The following is an 18,496-nucleotide window of genomic DNA, read 5'->3' as shown; positions in this document are numbered from 1 at the left end:
CACTCTTGGGAAGTCTTATGGGGTATATTTGGTTAAGATGTTTTGAACCCAAGCTAGTTTTCCCATAACACTTTCACAGATCTTCAGACTATGTGAATTACAGTGGGTAAAAATTCAAAAGCAGATAACTAGACTCAGAAGTATCTATCACAAACATCTTAGTTTATAAGAAAGAGAAATAATATTTGAGGGAAAGGTCACTGGATTATCAGGCCATGTTAAGGCAGTCAATTGTACTAGAAGCTCCCTTACCAATTTTTATACTCATTTTAAGGCAATTCTATGAAATGTTAAGTCAGTAAAACACAATTTTAACCTTCACAACAATGCTAAAAATCATTCTACCAGGAAATGTAACACTTATACTTACATTAAGAATATTCAGTTCTGTAAAAGCACTACAGAATTTAGTTTTAAAAAATTAAAATATCAACTCAAGAAGTGCCAGAATTTTAAAGGGAATCTTGAGTTTTAAAACCACTAGTCTCAAATTTTCCTTAGAAGATTGAGAAGTGGTAGTTTAAGCCTATGTAACAATAAAAATGAATAAAAACAGGCAGAAGAAAGAAAGAAGAAAATCTTGCAAACTGGTGAGTCACTGATGCTTAAATCATGAAACTAGCATCCCAAAATTACCTTGGACAAGAACTTTAAGATAGAATTGTGCTTCCCATAATTAAAAAACTTTACCAAGCACAGTAAACATAGTAAGAAGTTAGTACATACGCTAGACAGTGATTCCACCGCATGAAAGATGGAAAGAGGTAGAAATATTAAAGGTAAAAATGTTCTACAATATAAGGGATCAGTCTCAAACATGCAGTAGTGAAAACAATGATTTATTGATTAGATATATTCCTCTTCCTTGGACCTTTCTCTCACAATTCTCAGATATTCTGGTAATGGGGAAAAGCCTACAGAGAGTCTTAAAACACAAACAAGCCAATTCAATTTGCATCCTGGCTAACAGGAGTGCTATGAAAACCACCTTAGAGCAAACCTTTGGAGCAAACAGTGAGATTAAAACATCTGAGCTAACTGCAGTGATGCAGCAACATAATACTTGAAACTCAATTTGAGGATAGAACCTTTATGGACAGGCTCAAGTTTTGTTTTTAATTCAAATGAAAACTGAAGACAAACTTGGTCCTTTAGTGCAGTAGTGAAGAAAACAAATGAAGACAAGAGCAATTCTTTCAAGGACAAATATCAACTGGCCGACTGTGCCTAAACTGGTGGGAATAATTAAGTCCATTACTTGCATCTGCAATTCAGGATGCAGAAGTACAAATGTATGCTTTAGTTGGGTTAGACTACATAATAAGAATACTGAAAGTATCTTAACAAAAGCCCCCTGGGGTTCTCAGCCCACACTCTAAGAGTAGAAATTCCAATGTAAAGCAAGCTTGCTGGCACTGGGCTGATGGGCAGGGGGAAATGATATGCTCGGTCCAAGCCATTCAATTCTACTAAAATGGGCAAAGAGATCTCATCCCACCAACTCTTAATTGCATTGATGTTTCAAAACTATACAGCTGTAAAGACCCAGGCAGTGGTAACATATGCTCAGTAAGTTAAGACCTTAAGGCCAGAGACTATCATAAATATGTGAGTTTATACATGCTTATGAAAACATACCTAAAGGAGAAACAACCACAAGAACATTTCAAATTAGAAAAGCTTTCAATATTTTCACATTTCCATTTTCTCCTGTCCCTCAAACACTGATTTTCTAGTTTCCCTCACCTATGAATCTGCTTCAAAAATATATGCACATTTAAACCTTGTAAATCTTAGAAACTGAAAAGTATCACTGTTACTCCAAAAAACAATCTACATATATATATTTACCATTATCAAAGCAGCTTTCGGCCTTATACAGAAATTAACAGTTCTGTACTGAAATGAGATCTAAACCATTATATACAATATAACCCACCCCCCAAGATGTGTGGGAACTAGGTGGTAACAAGCCACTGAAATTAAAATTATACTTCCCAGGATTAACCATGAACAATAAAACACACTTGTTTTACATGTACTGCTGCCACAGATCAAGCAGAAAGTTTTTTTTCTTAAAATGGTTCAATGCACATAACAACAGGATTAAAGAGATAAAGGCAAAGAAAGAAAAAGAGAGAGCCTTAGAGTAATGAGACATTACCTTTGGAGCGCACGGTGTAACACTCTTTCTGTAAATTTTACACAAAAATGGCAAGAAATAAATTGTAATACACTTTTAAGACAAGACTGAATCTATGTTTTAATATCAATATAACTTTGAAATTAAATACTTTCAAGTTTTATGCAAAGCAAGAAAGCTTTTTAAAAAGGAGGGCTCTAAATTTTCTTTCACATAGGATATGTATGTAGAGATGAATTATGTTTAAGAAAAGCATTGTAGTTTAAGTGGGAATCTGCTCAGGTCCCTAATATTGTAACACCAGAGTGTGAATAATAGCTAGAAACAAAACATTATATATCGCTTTACAAATCACAGAAACTGGCTAAGTCATCAACTAACATCCTTCTCAAAAAGAGAATAATGTATCCTGAATACATTCATAAGTAAAAAATCTGAATGCCCAGGAGCAGTTACTAGCAGTAGAAATCAAAAATTTCAATGGAAAGAACTGAGTTAAGAGACTTAAAATAAAATTTCAGGGAACTTTTTTTTACTAATTCACTTCAAACAATTAAAGTACCTTTCATGTTTCTACATTTGAAAGCTTTTTTGGTCACACATCAAAACAGATTACCATCAGCAGTTAATGACCAAATGTTTAGACTGTAGCTTCTGTTCACTGCCATTACATACACTCTTATAGTTGTTAAGGAACTGAAAATAATAAGGCAGCATACCTAGAATTTTAAGGATCTTCTCAAAGGATAAAAAGGCAAGAGAGATATAAGTATAAGAAAAAGTATGCTGTCAAATCTTGGCCACAGTACTTTCTTTTCCTGTCTAATCTGATTTTCTCCATTATGAAAATTTTTTGTTCAATGAATATACACTGTCTGACCAATTTTAATTCGATTAAACTTTAAACATATCTGTTACTATTCAGACCAAAACCTGTATTACATACAGTGGACAAAATTCTTTATAGGGGTTTTGGATATATTAAATCTTAAAATATTTAAAAATAGCTTTAATTTCTTATAAAGGCATTGATACATGAATTACTGTCACAAAAATGTTTTAAATAATGTGGTGTTTCCAATGAATGTTGTAAAAAAAAACTGATTCTAGTTGTAAAGTAGTATGAGAGAAGGAAACAAAGACAACCTATTTCTGTCTTAAGCAGGCTTTAACATGCAATTTTCCCCTTCAACTCCTGAAACTATCACACCCGTAAGAGGCACCAATTTGTACAGAGTGACAAAGCTCATGTAAGGGCAACGGAAACTAACCAAGCCACATTACAGTGCTCTATTGTTCCATAAGTCACCAAAATAAAACAGCTTTAAAAAATTCAGCACTAACATGAACATAACACACACCAAACACCATGAGATACAAAATTCCTTCCAGGTTGCTAACACAAATGTCACACAAACACTAAGTAATATTAAGACTGGATGTTAGGGATGACACTTAATATCCAGAGACGATGGATTATGGTTAAGTGTCGTGAGATCTGTTCATGAAAAAATCTTGAAATTAACATATGAAGGTATTACCCCCAAAAAAGTAGGGAAAAAAGCCAGAACTTCTCAGGTTATTAACACTTACTAGCATTTCTTCTCACACAAATTCATGAATATGTGAAGGGAAAAAGATTTCTACCCCAAATCTACTTTTGCTACCCCAAAAATATCAATATAGCTTTATAAAGCCCTTAAAACCAAACCACCCCTCAACTTCCCTTGCTCTGCTACTCTGAAACGATCAGCACTTCTCTCCCATTCAGGTAAGTAGCCATTCTTAAATGACATAGAATATATCCTAGAACTTATGTTTTCCTGCCACAGTCCTATTTATGACTGTTAAAATTCAACACACACTTTTTGTTTAAAGTTCAAAGTTTGACTTTTCGACATTATCTTATTTTCTTGTATTTTTATAATTATCATGACCACTGACAGTGGCCAACGACAGAGCCTGTTCTCCAAGGCTCTATGGGTCTTTTCATTCCCTGGTTGTGATATGAGGCCTGCACAGACTAAGCCAAGGGAGACGACAGCAACCGCCACTCAAACATGTTCTAACAGCAGCTGATGAAGAGACTGCAGCCAATTTAGGCAAGATGAGCCAGAGTTTCTTTGCAGCACCTTTCAGACTGATGAAAATTAAGCAATTACAACTATTTCCTTTAGGAGAGACAATATTTGCATATAAATCATTCCACATATTCAGAAACTTAGGATCAACCTACAAAACACTTTCTTCCTTTTATGTCTGCATTTTCACACCAAAATGTTTACTTTATATTTGAAAGTGGGGTAGATACTTTACAAACAGAAAAGGAAAAACAAAACTAACTCAAGGTATATAGTTAAGTAAGACTAGATACAAGGCTTCCTGATAGCTAGGTTAGTGCTCTAACCCAGGAGAATAGTTATTTAATACAAAGCTATAAATCACCTAACTAATCTTTTTAATGATTACTTTAGGCAGTATCTTCTTTATTCTTTTGATGAATGAAAATAAAGACAATGAAAATCAGAGTCAGAATTAACAGACTGTCATGACTGACAGCCAAAGGAAAAGAAAAATGCTTTCCTATGTGTCATATTATTCTCCAGCAATGCTTGTGGTGTCTAAAACTTACTAAAATTAAAATAAATTCAGGGGAATTCCCCAGTGGTCCAGTGGTTAGGACTCCGCTCTCACTGCCGAGGACGCGGGTTCAATCCCTGGTCAGGGAGCTAACCAAGATCCTACAAGCCGCGCAGCGAGGTAAATAAAATAAAATAAAATAAAAATAAAATAAAGTAGAGTAGAATGAAGTAAAATAAAATAAAATAAAATAAATAAATTCAGAGCAGACCGGTCAATAAACCTACGTAGCTTACACTGTGCAGCATTCTCTTTCTAGCTATCAATTTCTTTAGGATTATGAGTAAAACTCCTATAACCTGGGCTGCATATGTCTTTTCTTCCTTACTCACCATTATCTATAGAACAAAGGATCTCTAAATTCTTTTCTAGTCTAAAACTTTGTAATCCTATAGCTTCTGCTGTGGCTTCTTCCTAGTCTTTGGCCTAAAAAATAAATAACAAGGACCCAGTTAACCTGGTTACTACTCTGGTCCCAGTTCTTTGAATTCCTTCAAAAATAGCTCAGCATGAACAAACCATTACTTCCTCAGTGATTCATGGGGATAGTGCCATATTTCACTTCTTTCACGTTTCTTGAGAAGTACTATTCCAAAAACAATTAGTTTTCTTCTATTTAGGCCCCTAAAAGCAAAATCACTATGACTAATATAGTAGTAGATAAAAGTAGTTACTGCAAAAATTACATATAGCTTTATAGAAGATAATCTGGTTTTTATCACACACATAATTTTTCCACCCAAAGAAAGCAATATATACAAAAATATGTTTAATAAGATGATGTACATGCCTTAGGAAGGGGAGGTTTTAAATGTTTTAAGTAATGAAGACAATAGTTATTGCACAAAGCACAACAGTTATTCTTGAGCACAATAGTTATTGCTCAAGAATTCCTGAGGAACATTTTGCTCAAGTACCCACACTAACTGCATCAAATTTACTCCTTAGAATTACAAGGTAACAGATGTATAGCATAAACTACAAATACAATTTTGCAAGGATATGTTAAAAGTCCTTATTAATAAGCCTCTAAAACTGGAACTACAAAGGCAGTTCTTGGCATTTTATGATCCATTCTCACACTACCCTTCCTTTTTCAGACTGCAGAACTGCTGCTCAAGGTGCCACAGGAAGAGCTGTGGGAGGAGGATGAAACACAGAAGCCACCCCTGGGAAGCCTTCAGACAGCTCAGTGACCATCAACCCTCAGAACCTCAACTTTTAGAGCGATTATCTGTGGTCATCTATACAATTTGAAGGTAGTACATTATACTTTTTTACTACTTCCAATTCCAAAAGAATTTGGGCTTGTAAGACATAGACTTTCAAAGATATTTCTTTCATGGGCTACCATCTCCATTTTACCTATCCCTTCTATAAAAGCAAAGAAACATTTTGTTTAGCAAAGTGAACATTAGTTTTATTTTATCCTGCAACCCCTGAGGAATTGGTACTTTTAGCTCACATAAAAAATAGCACACGCATAAAAACTTCTTAAAAAAAAAAAGAGAGAGAGAAGGATTTTTTGTGAGTGCAAAAATGTGTACTTCCAAGATTGCTTTTAACTGAAAACTCATTTCCAGAAGTAAATGTCAAACTAAAAGTAGAAAATTTTCTTTCAATCACAAGTTCACAGTGATTTTAGTGCCATCTACAATCAGTTAATTATGAAAACAAGGTTAAAAAATTTAATACTAATTTACAGATGTTAAAGTTTTAATTTGGTATTCCTTGTCAAAAAATAGTCTAATGTAAAATTAAGCTACGTAGAAAACAGACACGGCTTTAATTTTATTTGATACTAAACATTTCTAGAAAAGGCTTAAGCAAGTAGTAAATAACATAAAAACAAGATACTCTAAATTTTTTGAAGAGAGAATCTCATATACTGGATTTTAACTAATGTATGTAGGTGCACGGGTTTTAACTCTAACATTTTCTAAATAAGCTAATTAGTATATAACAATGGGAAGAAGCTGCTGCAACCTGATAAATAAAAATTTAAATGTACTGATATAAAAAAGGAAATCTAAAAGAAACTTTAGAGCCCTCAGATGGTAGCTTTTTGACCAATGAATCATTAGTTTATCATGTTCACAGTTCAGATAAGCTTAAAAATGGAAATGGGAAACCTCAATCAAAGAGTAAACAGCTTCTACATCAAGTTTTTCAAAATATTTCCCCCTACTTTTTTTTTTTTTTGGCCCTCAAGGAGGTTAAGAATTGAAAAATACTCTAGTAAAGTAGGGTAATAACTAATACTCTATGGGATCAGAACAAGATACAGGAATAACTGTTTTAGGCCTTCCTTTTTTCCTGCACAACTCCAAGCATTATCATCTTCTATCAGCTTTCCATTTTTAGGACATTCTTAGGAACAGAATGCCCCTTATCTGAACTTTATCAGATCATGTTGGAATCTGTTTTTCACACAAACTTAAAGTGTGAGATTTATTTTATATGAATAATTTACTCCTTTAAAGACAGGGAAGCGCCATTCATACTCATCCATTCAGAAAGATGACAAAATTTTTTTTCTGGCAAACCATGGAAAAATATTTCTCCAATATACATAGCATAACTGCAGAGATTTACTTCCAATCAAAAGCATTAAACTCCATGCTAGCCAATTATCTTTCATATCTTATATCATGGGATTATAATAAAAATAGGTTTTGGAGTAGCTTTAGATAAGAATATAACTAAAAGTATGCCAAAAGTCTTTCAGATGAGAAATAAGTAAGGTTTTGGTTGTGTATACACGTACACGTAAAGGTGTTTGTTTTTTAAACATCAAATTCAGCATTCTGAAGTTTTCTAAGTGATAATATCATAAACTTTGGTGGAAATGATAGCAACATTGGGTTAATTCAATTACGCATAGAGATCTCACAAAGTTTAAGATTGTTAACAATGCTGGCTGAACACCAAATCGTTTATCTCTATACAATGTCAGAAAACAATGGCACCTCTCTCAAACTGGTTCAAAGAACAACAGTTAGAGAAAAAGCAACCATACTATGGTTTACTCAAACCAACTGCTTTCCATGCCAAGGGCACATCCAGTCCTAGTCATGGACAAGTTTTAAATGTTCATCAAGGGTTTATGCTCCAATCCAGATTTGGTAATTTGAGCCCCCAAATTTGTTAAAAGTCAAAGCCAATTTCTTTTCTTAAGATGACAACATATTTTGAAAATAATTTACATCTTTAAGTTACGCCTTTTAAGTACCATTCTTCAAATCCAGGATATATGCTTACCGCTGAGGTGGCTGTTAGAGCTTACCAATTACTATAACATAATAAAACCCAAGTTGACAGAATCTAGCATTAAACTTGGTTTAACGATACCATCTTTCTCATGAACAGCGCTTCTCTGTTTAGAAAAAGCTCATCTCTGAATTATGCCTACTCACATGAAAAACTGGGAACCATTGGTATGTTTCCCTCGATTTGCCATTGACAAAAGGAACGCTCTGTCATGTTTGAGAATAAAGTTTTCATCTGTTTGAAGAAAACACAAATTTGTCAGTCTACAATTATAAGTCACTTTTAAAGTGCAATGTTCAAAGTAATAAATAGAAAGCAAAGGATGAAATTCCTCTTCTGGTCAGTACAGATACTTGACTGAATACTTTGAAAAAAATTCTTTTAACTAATCAAATAAAAGCATAAAACAAAAACAAAAACTGCTACTTATTTACTACTTAGCCTTGAGAAAAAAGAACATATATTTAACACTTTTATACAAACAGCCTTAGAACAGTCACTTTTAGTAGTAACATACTTTGGCTAAATGATGTTTAAACTATTAACTTTCAGGGAAAACCAGCAAGAAAATTTTAGAAAAATCTTTACAGTAAAGCTCATTTCCTCCAAATTTCCAATTAACCTGCATAATGCACTATACATGGGAGTTTAAAAATCCTCTTATGTGCTTAATTTCTATATGGTAAATTTATTACTCAATTCAATTGATGCTAGACTATGAAACCAAAAACCAAAATATTACAGTAAGTTAAGTTGTAGGGACATGCCTAAATTAAATTATGTAGATTCTTTCTAATCAATAGGATCAAAAACTAAGGAAGCAAGTCCTGTGAGTACAAAAATTTAAATGGCAAAATACAATTTTTTGATATACAAATATCTGCCACAGGGAACAACCACGTTACAGTGGCCTACAGCATTAGTTTCAAATTGTTACATGCTAATAGAACCAGCTAAAGAGCTGTTTCCTACTAGCTCAAAAGGAAGACTCTGTCATAAAGATCACTTAGAGATGGATTTAATTCCAGCAGAAATATCCTGAAAACTAATTTAAATTTCCTGTTAACACTCATACAAACAAATCTTTCTTTAAAACAAACAGAAACATAGAAAACTTTAAAAAAAAGATTACCTTGGGAACAGGCTTCTGAAAAAGTAGTAATCCATTTTCCCCCGAAAGAAATATAAAAGACTATTATAACACTGAAGCTATCATGGCATTAAAACCTGGTAATATTGGATCCCATTATAAATTTCCACAACTGACTTTTCTAAGGCTTTTTGGGGCAAGTGCAATAGTTAGATTTATGCAAATACTACTGTAGGAAAAAAACACAATCATATAGCTCTAGTATACAAAAGAAAACATACAAACCTTTGAGAAAGGAAGAAATACCAAATTTTATTCAAAGAAATTGCTTGGTTTAGAGAAAATAAACATTAACTAGATTCTTTTCCCTGATGTGGAAATAATAACCCATTGGGAAAAGAAAAGAAGATACAGATGCATGTATGAAACAGTATACAGAATTTTCCAAGTCTTCAAGCAATATAAGAAATCCAGCCACAACCTGACCCAGACTGTCCATAAATTTATTAGGAAGGGTGCAAGGGAACAGAGTTGGAGTTTGTGTTACTGAGCTTCGTTCTCTTACCTTTTCATTTTGCAAAAGACCACATTCTCTATAAACAAAAGAATATGTTGACAGTTTTAGGCAGGAAGATAGGAGTTTTCATGTATATAGTTGCCTAACCTCCATGCTGAAAGTCATGTTTAACCATAAAGTTAGCCTTAATTAATCTTGTCAATTAAGTTATATATTACAATGTAATTTATCCCCAAGTTCATGCAAATAAAGTATTTTCATGCAGCATTAGTTTCATGCAAAAAGTGAACTATAAGTAAACCTCTTCTCATTAAAAGTACATGATCAAACTTGCTTTAATATCAGAACTGAAACAAAAGACCATAAAATATTAAGCCTTACCTTTAAAATATCCACCATAAATTGATTCTCCACCTTTTCCATTACCTGAAAATAATGAGCTACATTAAACAATAATGAAAACTAAAAATATACTAATACACATAAATTACTTTTTATGGTTTCAATTTGCTGAAGGAGTAATTACTGCAGATGATAAAAATTCTAAGACTCCTCAATTAACCTCAGTTTTAAACTATAAATCCAATCCCATTATAATAAAAACTATTTTAAAAATTCTCTCCATGACCCACTTATTTCAAACAGCAATCACACCAACAAAATTCTAAAAGAATAAAAACAATTGAACAGTACTTTGGCACCAACTAACTGTATTAAAACTGCGTAAAAACAAACAAAAAGAAGTCTTAGTATTGTGCTTTTTATACATTCTTGGCTTATAACAGTCATTCACCCAACAACTATTCACTGACCACCTAATATTTACGTCATACTGTGACACTATATTTACAATTAAAAGTAATAATGAGATGCTTTAGAAACTGATAGAGTTATTAAGAACATAAGTTTTAGCTCTACCTTCACTGAAGTCCCCACCCTGAATCATAAAGTTTTTAACCACACGATGGAATGTAGAACCTTTATAACATAACTTCTTCCCAGTTGTTTTCCCAAGGCCTTTCTCCCCTGGAAAAAAAAAAGAAATGAAGTTTAGCTACAAACATATCCTTCCATGGAAAGCACCATCCAATTAATCCTTTGTCAAATCCCTCCCTTGTGTTGGGCACTGTAAGAGATAAGTAACATCATAAATGTTTTTCCTCCCTATTTTTTCTACTTTTTAAAAATATAAGTCCAATTACATGTAACAAAGAACAATCTCATTATGTTCTGCTTCTCTATCTTCTAATCCTAAATTTCTTGTGAAATCTGGAATGCTAAATTTGTTCAAAGTACTAAAATCTGTAAAATTCTACCAAAATGAGTCAGTTTTGAATATACTATTATTTTATAAACTACAATGGATAAAACATTACATATGGTGGTACTTCCTTTTTCATTTCTGAGACCATTTCTTTCTCCTCTCTTCCCTTTAAGAAATGCTTCCCTAACATCATATCAGTGAAAATAATATTTTTTATTTGCTAAACTCATTTCACAGATCCATTACTTTTTAAGGAAAATATCTACTCTGTTAAGCAAGGTAAAACTGTAAGCCAGGACTTCTCATTGGAAATAATTTAATAATTCATTTACCTGAGCATAGGCAAAGGAAGTTTTTGCAAGTTTTTGGACATATATCTGAAAAGAGCTGAAACATAATGCGACCAACTGAAATAAAACACATGAAAAAAGGGTAAGCAAGTTGATTATATCATATTTTATATGGGAGAAATAAACAGAATTAACAAATCAAGGGGTCCATTTCTGTAATTCATTTTAATTTTGTAAGAGATTCAACAGGGAAGAATTTAACTAGGCAAAATACCAACTAACAAGAACCCCACTCTATTAGCATTAGGATTCACATGCAACCAAACTGATTTCAGCCCTAAAACTGTAGGATTTTAAGTCTTTTAAAGGGACCTTATATTATTAGATTCCTTACAGTACATCTCCTACCTGAACTATTAATCTTCTTTAAAAAGACTCTCGAAGGACTTCCCTGGTGGTCCAGCGGTAAAGAATCCGCCTTTCAATGCAGGGGACGCGGGTTCGATCCCTGGGAACTAAGATCCCACATGCCGTGGGGCAACTAAGCCCGCATGCTACAACTACTGAGCTCGCGCACCTCAACCAGAGAGCCCGCGTGCCGCAAACTACAGAGCCCATGAACTCTGGAGCCCGCACGCCACAACTAGAGAGAAAAAACCCGCACACCATAACTAGAGAGAAGCTCGAGAGCTGCAATGAAGACACTGTGCACCACAATGAAAGATCCCACGTGCCTCAACGAAGATCCCGAGTGCCACAACTAAGACCCGACGCAGCCAAGGAAAAAATAATACTCTTGATAATAGTTGTCTGATTTATGCTTGAACCCCTCCAGTGATGAGAACATCATATCATAAGATAGTCATTCTGGGCAGTACTGTTAGAAGAAAGTTCTGTCCTCTACATAAGCTTTTTACCTTTATGAAAAAACTGTTTACAGACAACTTCCTGAACTGCCACTCACAACTAAAACTCACATTCTATTCCTGAGAGAGTATAAAGAGAATAGGTATGGTTCCTAAAAACTAACCAACAAACAAACAACCCTACAATAAACAGGAAATGAGAAGGAGCAAGTCTGAAAATTCAATTTAACTATGCCAATAGAGAAGTGTTTCACAAACCTTTTGGTCTCAAGACTCCTTTATACTATTTTTTTCTTTGTTTTAAAACTTTTAATTTTTTTAGTTTATTTAATTTTATTTTTCTTATTTTTATTTTTTTGGCTGCATTGGGTCTTCGTTGCTGCGCATGGGCTTTCGCTAGTTGCAGAGGGAGGGGGCTACGCTTTGTTGCAGCGCATGGGCTTCTAACTGTGGTGGCTTCGCTTGTTGTGGAGCACAGGCTTTAAGGCTTTAAGGGTTTCAGTTGTTGTAGCACGCAGGCTCAGTAGTTGTGGCACATGGGCTTAGTTGCTCCACGGCATATGGGAATTTCCTGGACCAGGGATTGAACCTGTGTTCCCTGCATTGGCAGGCAGATTCTTAACCACTGCACCACCAGGGAAGTCCCTCCTTTAAACTCTTAAAAATGATTAAGCTTTTAAAATGTGGTTATATTTATTGCTATTTACTGTATTATAAATTAAAACTCAGAAACTTTCAAAAAACAAGAATACACAAGCACACATTCCATCAGCTGTCAGAGTGGTGACATCATCACATATTGTGTAATCTCCGGAAAACTCGACTTGTGAATGAGAGTGCAAGAGGCAAATTACATTATTCTAAAAATGGTTTTGACTTTGCATACCTCCTGAAAGTGTCTCAATAAAATAAGAAATGGAATTTTGATTTATAATCACTTTCTTGAGCTCCCTTTCCCTTTATTCTACAAAATCTTTTCCATTATGAACATCTGTATATACTCAAGGAGACTTGTGGAATAAATCAAAATTAACTGTGGACCAAGCATAAGTCATTTTCAGTACAGACACAGAATGATTTACTGTGTATCACTATGATTTTAATTTATTCCTGGCCATGACAGTCAGTTCCTTTGAGGACAAAACAAAGCTACTGCATAAGAGACAATCTTAAAGGATAAAAAGTGGGAGATGGAATCATATAAGGAGACTTTCCCAAGTTAACAGTGCCAAATGGAGCGCTGGAACCAAATTTTAAAGCAATTTCAAAACCTTCTAGCTGATCTTGATATCTAAAGGAATGAAGGGCTTCCCTGGTGGCGCAGCAGTTGAGAGTCCGCCTGCCAATGCAGGGGACACGGGTTCGTGCCCCGGTCCGGGAAGATGCCACATGCTGCGGAGCGGCTGGGCCCGAGAGCCATGGCCACTGAGCCTGAGCGTCCGGAGCCTGTGCTCCGCAACGGGAGAGGCCACAACAGTGAGAGGCCCGCGTACGGCAAAAATAAATAAATAAAAATAAAATAAAAACATTATCCACTAAAAAAAATAAAAATAAAGGAATGAAGAAAAAGGTAAGAAAAGAAAGCAAAAAGGAGGACAGTAATGTATCTAAAATCATTTCAGAATTTTAAAAACTGCATGTAATATCAGTAATATTAAATACTACTCTTTGTATTTACATGGAAATATTTTACCAGTGTGATAAAAGTATTTCCATCACTCTTCATAAATCCCTAAGAAATGGCTGGCTAGGTGGGTGTCAAGTTCAAAATCATCTAGCTTTGCAAACTAGAACATACTTAGATCTTTGGAATCCCGTTAAGATAGTTAATTTTCAGAATAAAAGATGTAATCAAAACAACTAAAACTTCGCCTTTTCTGTTAGGACTATAGTAATAGTAACTTCAATATCAAGGTTTTTTTTTTAATTAATTAATTTATTATTTGGTTGCACTGGGTCTTAGTTGCAGCAGGCGGGCTCCTTAGTTGCAGCACGTGGGCTGCTTAGTTGTGGCATGTGAACTCTTAGTTGCATGTGGGATCTAGTTCCCTGACCAGGGATTGATCCCGGGCCCCCCGCATTGGGAGCACAGAGTCCTATCCACTGCGCCACCAGGGAAGTCCCTCAAGGGTTTTAAAAAAAAATCTTTAATGCCTCCAAGTGAAAACTGATGAAAGTTTCAAATATTTTTAGTTTCTCCTTTACAGATGATTAGTAGTTGTGAACACTCTAGTGGTACAATACATATGAAAACAGTTAAATGTGATTATATTTCCAGGTCTAATATTCAGAGAGGGATATCTAACTACAATGATTTTTTAAAAAATGCTCACCTCTAATATCTTACCCTCTAACCTGATGAAGAAAAGAAATTTCTATTGACCTCTCATTCTCATGGGGCAGGGGTTAGAGCAGAGGTTTTGTCTTTTCCATCGCATTGCGTTTTTAAGAGCAAAAGAAAAAAACTGAACAAAACCAAATTGTTTTGGGCTCAATACCATGGTGCAAGGTTAAAAACACTGCTAAAGGCTCTAAAGTGAATGATGTACATATCAGAACTGTAAAATATCATACTGGACAGCTAGTTCATCCACCAATGTCAGAATTTCCTTTGCAACAACACTGACAGATGAATACCAACAAAGGCAGAAAAATAACAGAAATGCACTGGGACTCAAACAGGGGTAGGAGGTGAGAATTAGAAAAGGAACAGCCATCTTATGTTAAAGGCAGAAAAGGAAAAAATTTTTGTATATTTCACTTGGCGTTTTGAGGCAAAGAAAGAAAAGGAAAAAGACGGTGCTAAGAAGTGAACTTTCTTCTCTCAAAGTCCCCATAAAAATCCATATGAATTTTCTTTCATGACCTTTCAACCAGGCCTGGTGTTATTACTGGGATTCTCTGGGCCCTACTTCTAATAAAATAAGGAGAAAAAGGGGTGGGGGAGAACACTCTTGCTTACAGAAATGGAAACAAGCCTTTTCCCTAAAATTGAACATGAGCTCAGTGCTCGAGCTCATGCTCACGCATGTGCACTAATTAAAGCAACTTAAAAAAAAGTGTGTCAGATACTGTGCTAGGTTCTTTACAAATACAGGCAGCTCTGCAATAATGACAGAACTGAAATAAACATTGCATTATCCAAAAAATCACATATAAAGACAACTGTTTCCATGGGACAATAGGGGTTGGGGACAAGGGAATTTCAGGTCATAGTAAAAATGATTTTTTTCCTTAAGAGTATCAATAATAAAGGCATGTTTTTAGTTATAAGAATATGTTATAAAACTTAAACATCATTGAGGAAATCCTACAATTGATCACACCTCACTCTGGCCTTTCTCAGCACTGTCATTAGCATAATCCTTCTTGTGGTCTTTCAAATTGCTATTAGGACAACAAGAATAACTCAGAAGAGCAGTGCTGTTTACGGTTCTTCTCTTCCACGTCACTAGTTCCCCACCTTGTTATCTAATTGTGTCACAACACAAACGGTATTGCTCCTTAATTAATCAATCCATTAGAATAAATTCATTTTACAAAAACACGATCTGTAAGACAGGTGGTTGTATTATTTAATTACTTTCCAAGAACCTTATTATGCAGGCACTATTGCACTGAAGTCCTATTAATTTATGAGTGTATAAAAAGGGGAGAAATCATTTAAATAGTGCAGACCACTGCATCCAGTCACTGTATTCATGGGCTTATGACCCAGGGTGTGCTTGAGATGGGAGATTCGTTTCTCCTGTTCCCTCAGTACAAATCAGATCTCATATGCTCGTTCTATCTGAAAGTATAAGCTATCTTGAGTGTGAGTCTAAAGTTTAAAGGGTAGTTTTGAATACAAGCAAATTTCACTGTACTGCTATCTTTAGAACCACAATAACAAAACTCTATAGTATTTCCATTTACAAAGAGGTCAAGTGGCTTGCCCAAGGTCATAAGCAGTACTCAAACATTTGTCTTCCTCTTTACTTAAAACTTATTTCTCGGTTTCAGTTCCAAATACTTTACAATGTTTACTAAGAATACATTTTAAAAAAAATAAATTTATTTTTGGCTGCGTTGGGTCTTTGTTGCTGCGTGCGGGCTTTCTCTAGTTGCAGCCAGCAGTGGTTACTCTTTGTTGCAGTGCGCAGGCTTCTCATTGCAGTGGCTTCTCTTGTTGCAGAGCACAAGAGCACGGGCTCTAGGTGCGTGGACTTCAGTAGTTGTGGCTCGCAGGCTCAGTAGTTGTGTCTCACAGGCTTCAGTAGTTGAGGCACGCAGGCTGCAGTTGTGGCACACGGGCTTAGTTGCTCTGCGGCATGTGGGATCTTCTCGGACCAGGGCTTGAACCCATGTCCCCTGCACTGGCAGGTGGATTCTTAACCACTGCGCCACCAGGGAAGCCCTACTAAGAATACGTTTTTTATTCAGTTTCTTCAATTCATGTGAACCTTGAGCAGTAAAGTTAAAACACCCATTTCAATGATATCCCCATTTTATCTATTTTGATAACTTGCCAGGGTTTTATAATATTACTCTGAGGCCCACATAAAGCAAAATTCTGTAGTCAAGCATTCCTTTAAAGAAACACTTTGGTTATCACTTTGGAAAACCACCTTTAAACCTCTGACAAATACGAAATAAGTAATGTTCTATTTAAAAAGGGAAGGCGGGGGACTTCCCTGGTGGCACAGTGGTTAAAGAATCCACCTGCCAATGCAGGGAACACGGGTTCAATCCCTGGCCCGGGAAGATCCCACCTGCCGCGGAGCAACTAAGCCCGTGCGCCACAACTACTGAGCCTGCGCTCTAGAGCCCGTGAGTCACAACTACTGAAGCCCATGCGCCTCAAGCCGGTGCTCCGCAACAAAAGAAGCCACCACAATGAGAAGCCCATGCACTGCAATGAAGAGTAGCCCCCGTTCGATGCAACTAGAGAAAGCCCGCCTGCAGCAACAGACCCAATGCAGCCAAAAGTAAATAAATAAATAAATTTTAAAAAATAAAAGGGGAAGGGGCTGTATTCCTCTAAAATGTCAATGTCATAGAGACCAAAAAAAAAAAAAAAAGGCTATGAAAAAGAAGGATAAAGAGACATGACAGCTGAATGTAATATCTGATGCCAGACTGGATTTTGTATTGGAGGGGAAAAATGTTATAATTGAGGCTAACTGACAAAAATGGAATACAGAGACAGCAGATTAAAGTATTGTATCAATGTAAATTTATGAAGTTGGTAACTGCATTGTAGTTATGTAGGAGAATATCCCTATTCTTTTCTTTCTTAAAAATTTTTTAAATGTTTCTTAAGACTCTTTTAATGAATATCCCTATTCTTAACAAATATACACAAGTATTTAGGAGTAAAGAGCCATTGATGTGGGTGAACTGCAAATGGTTCAGAAAAAATTGTGTGTGTAGGAGAGAGAAAGAGAGAGATTAATAAAGCAAATGGTATAAAATGTAAATAGGTGAATCTGGGTAAAGAATAGATGGGTATTCTTTTTCCTATTTTTATTTTTTAACTTCTTATAAACGTGAAATTAGATCTAAACAAAAAGTTTAAAACATCTGCAGATAAAGCCCAATGCTTGAGTTCTATGAAAGCATGTGTCTATAAGAGCAGTTCTCAAACTTTTTTTTTTTTTTTTTTTTTTTTTTTGCGGTACGCGGGCCTCTCACTGCTGCGGCCTCTCCCGTTGCGGAGCACAGGCTCCAGACGTGCAGGCTCAGCGGCCATGGCTCACTGGCCCAGCCGCTCAGCGGCATGTGGGATCCTCCCGGACCGGGGCACGAACCCGTGTCCCCCGCATCGGCAGGCGGACTCCCGACCACTGCGCCACCAGGGAAGCCCCTCAAACTTTTTGGTCTCAGAATCTTTCTATACTCTGAACAATTTCTGAGAACCTTAAAGACTTTTTAATATGGATTATGTTAAATAATTTACATTTTCAAATATGAACAAAAAATTTAATGAGTGTCATTGTTTTACATTTTTGCAAATCTCATTAATGTCTAGTGTAATAGAAGATAGTTAGATTTTCCTATCTGCTTCTGCATTCAATCTGTTGTGTCATCATATGCCATGCAGCCTTTGGAAAACCCTACTGGATACAAACGGAATGGGAGTGAAAAAAATGGGGGTTTGACTCCTCCTGGCCTCATGACACCACCTCGCAGTTTGAAAACAAAAGGTCTACACCATTATACTACTATAATGTAGTATATTACAGCTATAATTTATTTTAAAATATCTTACATAGACATCCTCATGTAAAGTAATCAGATGAGTTTTAAAACTATACCTTAGGCCTCTAAGAAAGAAACACCCTTCAGGTATGATAAATCAAAGGCCGCACTCCAGAGGTGGCTTCTAATACTGCTTTTGCTATCTTTATTTCTAATCAAACAGAGGCCTTGTAATT

The 18,496-nt window shown here is 35.4% G+C and overlaps 1 protein-coding gene across 2 annotated transcripts in view; it reads right to left on the bottom strand.

The window, feature by feature from the left end:
• The window catches only part of NKTR (natural killer cell triggering receptor), a 46,209-nt gene that overhangs the window by 20,075 nt on the left and 7,638 nt on the right, over positions 1-18,496 (bottom strand). For both annotated transcript variants that reach the window (XM_065885610.1, XM_065885611.1), the window contains exons 2-5: positions 11,257-11,331; positions 10,579-10,686; positions 10,042-10,086; positions 8,200-8,287 (exon numbers count right to left, since the gene is read on the bottom strand). In XM_065885610.1, coding sequence (XP_065741682.1) covers positions 8,200-8,287; positions 10,042-10,086; positions 10,579-10,686; positions 11,257-11,331 — 316 coding nt within the window. The remainder of the gene's footprint in view (positions 1-8,199; positions 8,288-10,041; positions 10,087-10,578; positions 10,687-11,256; positions 11,332-18,496) is intronic.

Source organism: Phocoena phocoena, chromosome 10, assembly GCF_963924675.1.
Source record: "Phocoena phocoena chromosome 10, mPhoPho1.1, whole genome shotgun sequence".
Taxonomy (NCBI): domain Eukaryota; kingdom Metazoa; phylum Chordata; class Mammalia; order Artiodactyla; family Phocoenidae; genus Phocoena; species Phocoena phocoena.
Note: the sequence above shows the minus strand (reverse complement) of the source record. Positions and strands in the feature narration are given on the sequence as shown.